The sequence below is a fragment of the Paramisgurnus dabryanus genome, chromosome 8 (genome assembly GCF_030506205.2).
Source record: "Paramisgurnus dabryanus chromosome 8, PD_genome_1.1, whole genome shotgun sequence".
Classification (NCBI taxonomy): domain Eukaryota; kingdom Metazoa; phylum Chordata; class Actinopteri; order Cypriniformes; family Cobitidae; genus Paramisgurnus; species Paramisgurnus dabryanus.
The window spans coordinates 5,537,652-5,551,308 of NC_133344.1; the positions used below are offsets into that span (position 1 = coordinate 5,537,652).

The window sequence follows — 13,657 nt, forward strand, 5'->3', positions numbered from 1 at the left end:
TTGGTAACACTTTAAGTATGTCTGTTTTACAAATATATTTATCAAATTAAAGGTATTAAAAAACTCAACCCTTTTGGATCCCCTAAAACTATCAGTCAAACCTCTTAACACAGCAGAGCAGCTTAACGTCTTGCAACGGTAAATAAATATCTTCTTGTTTGAGTAAGGCACACGTGAAACAATACAGAATACACGACCGGGTTTTTACCGCTTATTTGCATGAAGCGTCTTAAGCGTTAAACGATCACAGCCCGGGTTAATTTTACTCACAACCGCGAGAAGACAAAAACTTGTATTTATGAAATGTAATAGATATGATAATATGCTTTGGAATGTATGTTTCCAAAGAAAAACACGGATAAAATACAAATACTTGAAAAAATACTTTTAAGTAGAAAGTTAAACCTCTGCTTGATAGTGACACGTCTGCAAGATGTATGGTAAAGATCTGGAGATCTGGAATACATCGGGTGTGTAAAAACATCTTACACAGGTCTTAGAAAGAGCTGCTTTACATACATTCTAAATCAAAAACGCCTTGCAGACGTCTTCAATATGTCTATATGACATCTTTTAGGAAACGTCTCAGAGACGTATTGCAGATAAGCAAACAATCTAAATAATACGTCTTGAAGATGTAAACGCAGACATCAAATAGACGTCTTCGAGATGTATGTGTGCTATCAGGGTAACTTATCAACCCACCTGTGGTCTGTGGACGTTGGCATGAACGATCTATTTACTTCTCCTTTTGGTATTTATGGCAGTCTGTAAAACGACAGATCCGAATTCTTGTTAAATCTGTTAGTACAGTCTATCGCACAACAGCTTTTCCCCAGATTCTGTATTCAAATTCTGCGCTCTTTTTGCCACTCAGTGGACGTAACTCTGGCATTTTCGCCAAATGTGACGTCACGTGCATACCCTCTTGATATCCCAAGGAGTTCACACCACACTCCAGAAGATGGCGGTAATGCGCACTGTTTGCTAACTGTCAGTAAAACCACGGAAGAAGAAGAAGAAGCGCCTTCTCCGATACAGCAAGAGGCGCTGCAGCGCTTTAATTCGCAGATAAACTCCAGAAAGACAGTAAAAGCGCGCGTGTGATGTGTTTGTGTATCCTCAGTGTTTTTCTCTCTTGCGTGTTTCATTGAGTGTTCACGGAGTCTTGTATCTGTGTATTTAAGTGTTAAGATGATGCAAGATACTACAGTGTGTGACAGTAAACAGAGCTTACAGGAGGATCAAACCTCCACAGAGTCTCTGGATTCTGTCTGTAACGCTGGAGAACAGCAGCAGATCCTGCAGACCAAACTGAAGATGTGTTCAGTTAAACTCATCGACTGCACAAACCTCATGATGAAGATTAAAACTGAACCCACAGAAATCAAAACTGAACCCACAGAAATAAAAACTGAACCTTAAGAAATCATAACTGAACCCACAGAAGAGGAAGATCGTACTGATGAAGATGATTTTATTCCATCAGGTATGTCTCCTTAATTATTGTTGTGTTATTAAAACATTTTTAACTGTCATGTGAGTTCCTGTTTTGTCACAAACTCACTAATCAAAAGCCCAAAAAATGTAAGTACATAAATTTTAGGACATTTTAGTTTAGGATATTTATAAAACTTATCAGGCACGTAGGCATAAAGGGTTAGTTCACCCCAAAATGCTAATTTGATCATAAATCACTTACCCCTGTGTCGTCCTAAACCCCAAAGTGCTCAGATTGTCTTAAGAACAACAGCAAAAACAATACGTTCCCATATGGTTCCCGGGACACAAAAACGTTAACGTTCCCAGAACGTTCCATGTAGGTTATTTTTTGTTATATTTTACAACCTAGAAAGAACGTACCCTGTATACCTTTTAAGCTATAACAAATAAACTTTTATAGCCATGGCCTTTATTAAAGGGATAGTTCGCTCAGAAATAAGAATAATTTCATTAATTACTCACTCTCATGTCTTTCCAAACCTGTAAGATCTCTGTTCATCTTCGGAAAATTGTTTAAAGCTATGGTCTACGATTTCAAAGATTGTTCATTATTAATAAACTCGTTTAGATGCTGGTTATGGTTATACAGTAAAATCCTAACAATATGAAGAGAAAAAAGAATTTTAAAAATCCATTCAGTCTATTGGGTGTACGGCGGCAGATAAATTGACCAAAGTAAACTGTCCGGCCGGACAGCTTACATTGGTTAACTGCTCTCATCAAATCCCCGTACACTTGAAAATCCACCTCGCGATCGCGTCTCCACCCCATCGCTCACCACCCCGCCCCTCTCGTGCCTGCGACATGACATTTGTGTCAGTGTATGTTAGCTAGCGAAGCAGCAACATCTCACTAATGGAAAAAAAACTAACCGACAGCAGCAAGCTTCTTGTCCCTACAGTAAAGGTTAGAAGAAAAGGGAAGTCTGTAGAGGAAAGAGCAGAGGTAAAAAAAGTATGAAAAACGCCGGACTGTAAGTAGAATCAGTAAAGGGTCCGCAATTGACCGTTGGAGGAAGCTTCAGGGAGATTTGGGGCTGAAAACCGACGCCGACACGGCGGACTTTTTGTTGAACAGGTACGCATCTATTTATAATTTTATTGTGTGAGGTTATATAAATATATTTTTATCAGTCTGACAACATGCTGCCGGTCGGCATTGGAATGTTAGCCGTTTAGCATCGCGTATCACGGGTCAAAGTACTTATATTTACAAAGATTGTGTGTGGTGTTACATAAATCTTTTTATCAGTCTGGTAACAACATGCTCATGCTGCCGGTCGGCATTGAAGCCGTTTAGCATCGCGTATCACGGGTCAAAGTACTTATATTTACAAAGATTGTGTGTGGTGTTACATAAATCTTTTTATCAGTCTGGCAACAACATGCTCATGCTGCCGGTCGGCTTTGGAATGTTAGCCGTTTAGCATCGCGTATCACGGGTCAAAGTAATTATATTTACAAAGTAATTCCTTGAAGCTCAGGAGGGGAAACGTATGCCAAACGTTGTTGTGAATGTAAATAACGTCAATTGCAATCATAATTGTAATTGTTCATTCCTTCAAGGCTTTATGTGTTTACCGCTCGGTAAATCTCTGTTCTGATGTTTACTACCAGTGATCAAAGCTTGAATGAGTGACGTTGTTCAGTTCGTTTCCCGGTGGGAGGGATCAGGTAGCACATAGGGGCGGGATGAGTTTTTTAAAACTTACTAACCGCCTCAGGCTTTCTCAACCGATTTTCAACATCGTAGACTACAGCTTTAAGTTTTATGTTTTAAATTTAGTCTGAGAGCTTTCTGACCCTCCATTGAAAATCTATGTAAGGCAGGGGTGCAACGCTACGCAAAAATCACGGTTCGGTGCGTACCCCGGTTTTGAAGCCACAGTTCGGTTCATTTTCGGTACAGTAAGGGAAAAATGCAAACATTAAACTGCAGGTTGTTTATTACTATAAACTTTTTTTACAATTTGTTTACACTTTTTAAAAAACTTTTTATTAAAATATAATATATAAAATATATATAAAATGAAAAAATAATAAATAAAATACTACTGCAAAGTTCTTTTTTACATTATTTTATAACAGTAGGTAACTCTTTTCTTAACCTTCTCTTAAACTTTTCTACTTAAACCTTGCAATAAACCAACAAATTCAATTCCTGAATACATTTATGAACTATTAGCCTAAATTTTTGCCACCAAAAATGTTCTGTTTTGATTTATTTTGGATTGTTTAACTCGCAGTATTGAATTGGCTATGTACCATCTCTGTATTAAAATAATATTACTGCTCTATGTGTAACTGCATAGCAAGCAACATGATGATATACTTATTATACACTGATTTTGAGATGAGTGAGTTGTATACATAGCCATATTTTATCTTTTGCACGTTTCTCCTAATCTTTGCTTGTGTCGTCAATGTAAGCTGTGACTTAAAGGTGCTCTAAGCGAATTGAAGCGTTTTAGACCATAAAACATTTTTTGTTACATACCGGAAACATCTCCTCACTATCTGCTTGCTGCCTGTCCGCTGATCAAACTGTAAAAAAACGCGATCTCTGTAGATAGCCCAGGCTTCAAAAACGGCAATATCAACAAATGGCCAAACCTAGCCAGCACAAAACAAAACAAAGTATTCCAGCCAATAAACGGCAAGAAGGATTTGGGGGTGGGGGTTGGGCGCGTTCATGAAAGCACGGAAGGGAGGGGGAGGGGGAGGAGTTAGCTACGCTCTGTCTGTTTGAAAACAGTTCAAACATCAACAGGAAGTGACGTCGCACATTATTCGCTTAGAGCGCCTTTAAACTAACGAACCCCTCCGCAGCTGAGTAACAGCTGAGTAAGCCCGGGTTACAGCTCTTCTCTGTCCCGACCAGCTGATGGCATTGTGACAATGATATGATTGACGTGATGTGCAGATGAAAAATCTGATCACGCATTCCTTATTCTCGCTGTCATAGAAAGCGCGTCTCATGATTGCGTAGCAAACGAAAGACGTGCATCCTCTCACGCACTTTTGAAGAACAAAACAGCGCGTTGTTGGATCAGGTCTCCACACCACAGACAAAATAAAAAACAATCCAGCCCCGGACACCAGATCACGTCAGAAAATATAAGTTTACTTTGTTAAAGTATCTGTCAGATACAAGGCTGATCAATCGTTGCTAGAGGAGAGCATAAACAGAGTCGTAAACAGAGTCGTGAGACGGAGGTTTTAGATGATAAAATAGAACAGAGTTTTATTGATGGACAGTAGTTTTAGTTGCATATGCCTCAATTTTCAAACCTCGTCCACCCAGGAATACAGCATGCACTTGTTATATCCAAATTTGCTCAGCTGCATCATCCCTTGGGCTTCCATAAACATTCTCTTTATCTATCTTGTTTACACACAGACAGAACAGCTCTATGAAACTTCCCAAATGTGAAACTGAACCACCAAGAGACATATAAAATATAGAAATACAATGAATGAATGAATGATATAATAAAATACAGAAATATAATAATGAATGAATAATGAATAAAAAACAATAATGAATAAATGAATTAATAAACAATAATGTAGTAATGAAATTGATAATGATCAAATAATAATAAATAATCAAATACAATAATTAAATGGATAATAACTAATGATTATAAAATGATTATGATGATTATGTAAATTAATGATTAAAGATTAAAAAACACAATAATAAAAACATTCTGCACGTGAGGATCTAAGGTAGGATCCTTCAGCGTTGACACGCATTTAACATGCACTTTTAGACACGACACGTAAACGTTTACATCAATAATCAAACGAATATACAACTAAGTACATAAAAATCTTTCTGCGGGCCGAATTATGTTATATGTTTGACAGAAGACTTGCGCTGAACGTGGAGACTTCCGATACTTAATATGTTCGTGTGGAAACACACGTATTATGTTCTGCACAGGCGCACACTAAAGATTGCATTTCTTACCATTTTCGCGTCGGTTTAGGGTTAGATTTGCATAATGACATCCCTACCCAAACCTAACTCTAACCCCAACGCCAGGTGTCAACTGTTTAATTTCGCGTACCTAACTCTAACCCCAATGCCAGGTGACAACTGTTTAATTTCGCATACACTGTTTAATTTTGAGTAATCTAACCCTAAAACGACGCGAAAATGGTAAGAAAATAGGAAAGAGAATGCAACGGACGTAATAGTATTGAAGTCCCCAGTTCGTCAAAAAATGTATACCAACATATTGACGCATGGTCAAGTGTCGTCAAATATTGACGCCATGGGGTGAGACTGTGTTAGACCGTCAGGGCAGCAATAATTTGCGTCATTTACATGCCATTCATAAATTAAGGATAGAAAAGTGGCGAAATGTCTGTAGGCACGTTTAGACACGTGCAATGCGTTAACATTTTTTTTTTAACTGATAATATTAATTGTTCATGTTGTTGAATGTTGAAATTGAAGAAATGTGGAAGGAAATAATATTCACTTTACATGTTCCTTAAGTAATTTGCACATGTTTTGTATTGGAGATAAATAAATCATGCATGTTATTTAACTGGTTGTCTTGCCAATAAACCGCAAAACCGCGGGAATTTGTTGATTACCGACCGCGGTAAGAAAAAATCCAAACCGCCCCAGCCCTAATCACATATAATTAAACTTTTATGTAGCCACGCAACAATAATTTCAGCTGCATGCATTCACTGTATACAGCGGGACGTGATGTTGTGATTTTTCAGACAGATTCTTAAAGGTGACATAGAATGATTGAACAGGCTATTTATCCTTGTTCTGTGATGTGACATGTAGACAAAAAAAATTTGTTTGGGTCTGTAATGCCTTAGAAGCTTCCTAAAAACCTCTCTCAGATAGCTCTATTAGGGTGGGGGATTTTAAACAAGTGGTTTTGCATCTATTTGGCTCCCCCTTCTGGCTTAACTTGCGATCTCATTACTGATTGGCTGACTTTGCTGCCTCTCAAAAAATGTAGCCAATTATTTTAAAGTGGAGGGGCAGTTTGATGCCTGTGATGTCATAAGCATCAGTTTTTCAGATTGGGCCGTTTTCTGGCTGACATTTCTAACAGAGGAATTACTATGAGAATGAGATGTTTAGCATGTCTAGCACTTTTGGATGTTTGTGAATGCGGGTAGACTACCATTATTCAACAAAGACAAGGTAAAAATGGTTTTTCATGCTCTGTCCCCTTTAACCTAAAATGCAACGCAATGCAAGTGATGCAAACCAAATGAAGCGTTCTATTAAAAATGAATGTATGTATTTCTGCCGTACCAAAATGCAATGAAGCAACTGAACGTCTGAGTGGGGTGTCACTCTTCCTCATGCACAGAACGCGTGCACACACACACACAAACACAGGTGCACGTGCGCGCGCACACACAGGTTGTTACCATAGCAAATAGGCTCACCCCAGAAATTATATATTATTTGTTAGTAGCCTGATGGTAAATGCTGCAGGTGTAGAAATGTACATACACTAGATATTTACTTTGATGTCAGGGCTAGATTACATCATGTACATATTAATAAATTAAAGTGCTTAATTTTTGGCACTGGCACTTATAAACAATAAGTGCTATAAGCCAAATGCTTGAACACTTTACAGCCACGTAATTTTCGTTATGCATTATTTGTTTGGTTGTTTAAAAACACACACATTTTTATCCGATTACTCGATTAATCGATTGATTCAGTGCTAGATTAATCAATTACAAAAAGAATCGATAGCTGCAGCCCTAGATTGAAATGCGAAATGAATGTAAAACCAAGTAAAAAGGTACAGTACACTAAAGTTCACGTTGTCATATATTATCTATTACAAATTACAAACCAAGTAAGAAATAGATGCTGCATTAGTTGTAACTTATATTTTTCCCAACAAGGCTGAGATGATGCTACCATTAATAGGCTACCTTAATAGAAATTAACAACACCACAAAAATACGAAACAATCCCTTACAAAAATGTTCTGTGGTAATCCTGTGGTTTATCATGTGATAAAACTTCACAGGTACCACACAAAACTTGTGTGGTAATTGTGTGGTATTGTGTTGTTTTTTGGGACACTTTACCACAGGATTTTGTTGTAACGTCTGTAATATTCCTGCAGTATTCTTGTGGGATTGTGTGCTATTAATTTCATATTTCTGCGGTATTTACCACAGGATTTTGTTGTCAAGTATGTAAGATTACTGCAGTATTCCTGTAATATTCTTGTGTTATTACTTTCATATTTCTGCAGTATTTACCACAGGTATTGTGTTGTTTTTTGGGACACTTTACCAGAGGATTTTGTTGTAACGTCTGTTATATTCCTGCAGTAATCTTGTGTTATTACTTTCATATTTCTGCAGCAATTACCACAGGATACTGTTATATAATATTCTTGCAGTATTCCTGTAATATTATTGTGGTATGACTTTCATATTTCTGTACACTCTAAAAATTGCTGGGTTGTTTTTAACCCAGGGCTGGGTCACTATTGGACAGAACACACTGCCGGGTTAAAATGACCCAACTGCTGGGTTGTTTTAAACCAATTGCTTGGTTATTGTCAATCAACCATCTTGAAACAACCCAGCAGTTGGGTTAAAATAACCCAGCAGTTGGGTCATTTTAACCCGGCAGTGTGTTCTGTCCAATAGTGACCCAGCCCTGGGTTAAAAACAACCCAGCATTTTTTAGAGTGTAGTATTTACCACAGGTATTATGTTGTTTTTTGGGACACTTTACCACAGGATTTTGTTATAACGTCTGTAATATTCCTATGGTATTACTTTCATATTTCTATAGTATTTACCAGGATTTTGTTGTAATGCAATATTCCTGCAGTATTCTTGTGGGATTGTGTGGTATTACTTTCATATTTCTGTGGTAATTACCACAGGATTCTGTTATATAATATTCTTGCAGTATTCCTGTAATATTCTTGTGATATTACTTTCATTTTTCTGTAGTATTTACCACAGGATTTTGTTAAAGTGTATAATATTCCTGCAGTATTCCTGTAATATCCTTGTGGTATTACTTTCATATTTCTGCGGTATTTCATCTTTTACCCTGGCTGTGAATTAATGTAAGAAAAATGCAAGAATTAGTGCAAAACTGGGTCTGTGGATTGTATTAAACAAACCCCGTAAAATCACTTATTAGAAAATAGAGGCAACGGTTTCTTTAGTGAATATCTGGTCCTTCTGCTTTCCCCCTTCATGCCCTCGGTCATTGCAGATGCTGTGTCCTGGTTGCTTTTGTCACAGCATCTGTGAAAAAGTACATAATCAAAATGCTAACAATAAAAAATTATGGTTGTCTTAACAAAACTTAAATCACAATTAATCAAAGTATCTATACTAATATTAAAAGGAATGTTTTATTTAAACCTTGATTTATCTTTAGTTCCAATTACTTGATGCCCAACTAAAATAAAGTCCCAAAGTCTTAAATGTAGTGATATCTTTCATTGCAGGATAACAGTTTTTAAAGTTTTTAAGTAAAACGTACTTGCATACACTTTTATCCAAAGCGACTTAATGAAGAGAAAAACAATGAAGCATTTCATCCGATAAAGACAATATGAGAAGTGCAAAGATAGCCTATCACAATTCATACTGCACTGTAGCTGTATTGTTCTTACCATATAATAATTATATATCTTTTTAAATGTTCAAGGTGAAGACAAGTAAATTAAGATCACTACTCATACAGGCTCCGCCACGAGCTCGTGAAACGGTCAAACTGCCAGCGCTCGAGCTACACCAAATCAACGGATAACATTAAAGTTTACCATATATTAGTCATATCAAATTATACTAACAACTGAATTAACATCACTGTAAATTAATTTCAATAAATTAACCAAGAATTTAGGGAAACTTACCTCAGAATCTACCACAGTAACCTCTCGCCTGAAGAGAAATTCCGTTATCCAGAACGCGCGTCTCAGTGTTTGAAATGAATCACGTGATGACGCACTAGTCGCGAAACGGACGTGCGCGTTCGCGAGAAAGCGCTGCTCCACGGGGCAAATTGCTATCAGGTGTTCGCATTTAACTGAATGGACAAAACCTTAGGATAATTAATTATAGTTGTATTACTTTTAATTGAATTGATCACTGTATAACTGAACAGACGGACCCTAATGAAAAATTATATATTTTTTCATAATTTTTTTTCAATATTTGTATAACCATGATTTGAGGAATAAATGTTTCTGACAGGTAATTAAATAATACTACCACACGAAAACAATAGAAAAACCACATATGACATTTAATGTGTTTATTGTGATAGGCTAAAACAAAAAGTGCTGTGGTATTCCTGTCATATTTAGCTATGTCCAAACGCTATGGTTTTATCCCACAAAAACAACAGAAAAAAACACATATGGCATCTAATGGTAAATTCGTGTGATACAGTAGGCTAAAACAAATAGTGCTGTGGTAATCCTGTGGTATTCCTGTCATATTTAGCTATGTCCAAACGCTATGGTTTTATCCCACAAAAACAACAGAAAAAAACACATATGGCATCTAATGGTAAATTCGTGTGATACAGTAGGCTAAAACAAATAGTGCTGTGGTAATCCTGTGGTATTCCTGTCATATTTAGCTCTGTCCAAACGCTATGGTTTTATCACACAAAAACAACAGAAAAAAACACATATGGGATCTAATGGTAAATTTGTGTGATACAGTACAACAAAAAGTGCTGTGGTATTCCTGTCATATTTAGCTCTGTCCAAACGCTATGGTTTTATCACACAAAAACAACAGAAAAAAACACATATGGCATCTAATGGTAAATTCGTGTGATACAGTAGGCTAAAACAAATAGTGCTGTGGTAATCCTGTGGTATTCCTGTCATATTTAGCTCTGTCCAAACGCTATGGTTTTATCACACAAAAACAACAGAAAAAAACACATATGGGATCTAATGGTAAATTTGTGTGATACAGTACAACAAAAAGTGCTGTGGTATTCCTGTCATATTTAGCTCCACTCATTTGTTGTGTGGTAGTTTCATGTTGTACCGAAGCAGTACCACAGGATTACCACTGGACTTTTTTGTAAGGGTCTTCATTTTTGCTGCGTTTTGCTGTAGTTAATACCAATCACATTTTTAACGTTTCTAAATAGGCTAAATACATTTTTTAAGCGTCCGATTAGAGAATGTAATTTAGCCTTCATGCAGCCGAGAGAAAAGTAACTTACAAACAGTTACGATCTGGTTTAAGCTCGTTTTTATCATCATTGAAATACATAATTTGTTATTTTGATTAGATTAACGTCCTGGATGATAGAATTTGATGTGAATGACGTCATTACGTAAAGTACGTTAAAAAACTGGTGAATCGGTTTTTGTAACTGGTTCTTTGAAACAAACTGTCCAAAAAGAACTGGTTCACAAAAAAGAGTTGCACTTCCCATCACTATACAGAATCTCAATTCTTCATCCTTCTTTGTGTAAATAAGAGTGAAAAGACAATTTAATTGTTTTGTGTTTCTTTCAGATGTGAAGAGTGATTCATGTTTGTATATAGAAATAACGTCCTCAACATCAAAAGAGCGACTGACAGCACAAACTCTTTCCTGCATCACCTGTGGAAAGACATTCAGCTCACAGAGACATTTAGAGCGACATGAGAGAAAACACACAGAACAGAAACTCTTCACCATCAGCTTTACCACCTTACAAGGGAAGAAACTTCATTCAGAAGACCACAGAGAGAAGAAGAAGAAGAAGAAGAAGAAGAAGATGCAGTTTCAATGTGAGCAGTGTGGGAAGATTTTTGTCTCTTCCTCTGATCTAAATGTTCACATGAGGACACACAGTGATGAAAAGCCTTTCTACTGCACTGAATGTGGAAAATACTTCAGAACCAAACACAATCTTAAATTTCATCAGAGAGTTCACACTGAAGAGAAACCTCATCACTGTAGTCTCTGTGGGAAGAGTTTTAGTCAACAGACTTCATTACTAAATCACAAGAGAATTCATACAGGACAAAAACCTTTCAAATGCTCTCAGTGTGACAAGACGTTTGCTCAGTTAGGTTCTTTAAAATCTCATCAGAGAGTTCATACTGGAGAGAAACCTTATCCCTGTAGTGTCTGTGGGAAGAGTTTTAGTCAACAGACTTCATTACTAAATCACAAGAGAATTCATACAGGACAAAGACCTTTCAAATGCTCTCAGTGTGACATGACGTTTACTTGTTTAAGTAACTTAAAAGCCCATCAGAGAGTTCACACTGGAGAGAAACCTTAACACTGTAATGTTTTTGGGAAGAGTTAATCAACCATCAAATGTTGTAAAGCACCAGTGACCTTAATAAGGTTATGACACCAAAAACTTGTATAAAGTTTTAAATATTGTTAAAAGTTAATAGTAAAATAAGAGCAAATAATCAAGTATGCGCAATATCGCAGATAAATAGAACAGAACAAACATACAAATGAAATAAAACTGTGCTGCTCATGTTTTTAGATTAATCTAACAGTATTATGGAGGATGAAAAATTACTTAAAGGTCCCATATTTTAAAGCTTTCTAGTTTTATTTCAAGTTATGATATCCTTAAAGGGAAAGTTCACACAAAAATGAGATTTCTGTTATTTTTTACTCACTTTCCTGTTGTTACAAACCTGTATACATTTCTTTGTTTCTGATGAGGGAAGATATTTTAAGGAAAGTTTGAAGTAAAGACATTTGTGAGCCACATTTGCTTCCATAGTATTATTTTTTCTTACTATGAAAGTGTTGTTTTTTAATGGTTTTTATGAGTGAAATATGCATTTGAAATAACGTTAACCATGGAAGTAAACTAAATGTTAGTTTCTGTACCCTAAATGGGCCAGTGTCTGTAACTTAAGAAAAAAAACGTTTGATTTCCACCAGATATTTTGTCAAAACTTGTGGCTACCAAAGACTTTAGAATTACAAAGCATCACATAACCGTCTACAATATTTTATTTTAGTTTTCTCTGGCTTCATGATGTAACTTAAAATGAGGGCTGCATGATAAATCACATGCGATTGTCTTGTGCATCTCATCAGTAAAGCGGCAGCTGGTTCAGAAAGCAGGTGATGCCGTTTTACTATTAATCTATGGCAGGTATTCCATATGGCGGATAAAATGTGCAAATAAACGTCCAATCGACAAATGGCTAATCGAACGTCTGACCAAACATTTTTAAATTTTAGTGCTTTTTCTAGACAAAGCCCGCCCACGAGCTGTTTGACCGACATGTCAACCAACCAATCACAGTTTGTTTAATCTAGCGTCACATTTCTGACTCCCCACAATAACGAGCCGGCTGGCAACAAGTCAGTTATTGAAGTAACCAGCCGCAACCGAATAGCATCTAAATAAACAACATTACTCAACATAGAACAATGTTGTGCACTTCATCAACAGCCACACCAATGAGACGCTCCCGTTAAACATCTGTTTGAAGCATATCTCTCCACTTTTTAACACACACAAGCAATTCAGGAGAACTGAACTTTTTGACTCCACTAACTGCCTCAAGCAAAACTCTTGGACGTCTTTTAGAGAGTCTATGCTGCAAACTTTGCATATTTTTGAGAATCCAATGTTTAGCTGATCGTGATAACTGGTCATTATTATCCACGTGAACACGATAATATTCCTCAATGGAACGTCAGAGCTTGGTTTTCCAGGGACCAAAACTAATCGTGACACTCGCATCTCCTGGAAATCCGGTTTATTTCAACCAATCAAAGACGACTTTGACATTCTCACAGGGTTTCCAGAAAAGTGTAGGAAAAACATCAGACGTTTAGCCAACACTCTGTGGGCGTGACGTCTGAGGCTGAGACTACCAAGCCAGTAGCAGAGCATTACACCCGGCATGAAATGTATATTCGTCGTGTGAAATTATTGTAGATTTAGTTCATACTAGTGCTGTGACGGATCGCAGTTGAGCCGATCACGACCCGCGGTCTGGCTCGCATTGCTATTTGCAGATTATTATGCAAATTTAAATAGGGAAAGTTTATCATTTGCACATGTTTCTAAGGCTTGCAAATGTTAACATTTAAGTGATTTTAAACAATTTAACCGCAAAAAGGCGCTAAAGTGAGCAGATTTCTGTATGCACATGGG

At 36.8% G+C, this 13,657-nt stretch overlaps 1 protein-coding gene across 1 annotated transcript; it reads left to right on the forward strand.

The window, feature by feature from the left end:
* Window positions 1–433: 433 nt before the first annotated feature.
* Window positions 434–12,197, forward strand: LOC141282485 (uncharacterized). The gene is made up of 2 exons (XM_073815483.1): window positions 434–470; window positions 11,040–12,197. Exons 1-2 carry the CDS (start codon window positions 434–436, stop codon window positions 11,795–11,797), a joined length of 795 nt encoding a protein of 264 aa, XP_073671584.1. The 3' UTR covers window positions 11,798–12,197.
* Window positions 12,198–13,657: the final 1,460 nt, after the last annotated feature.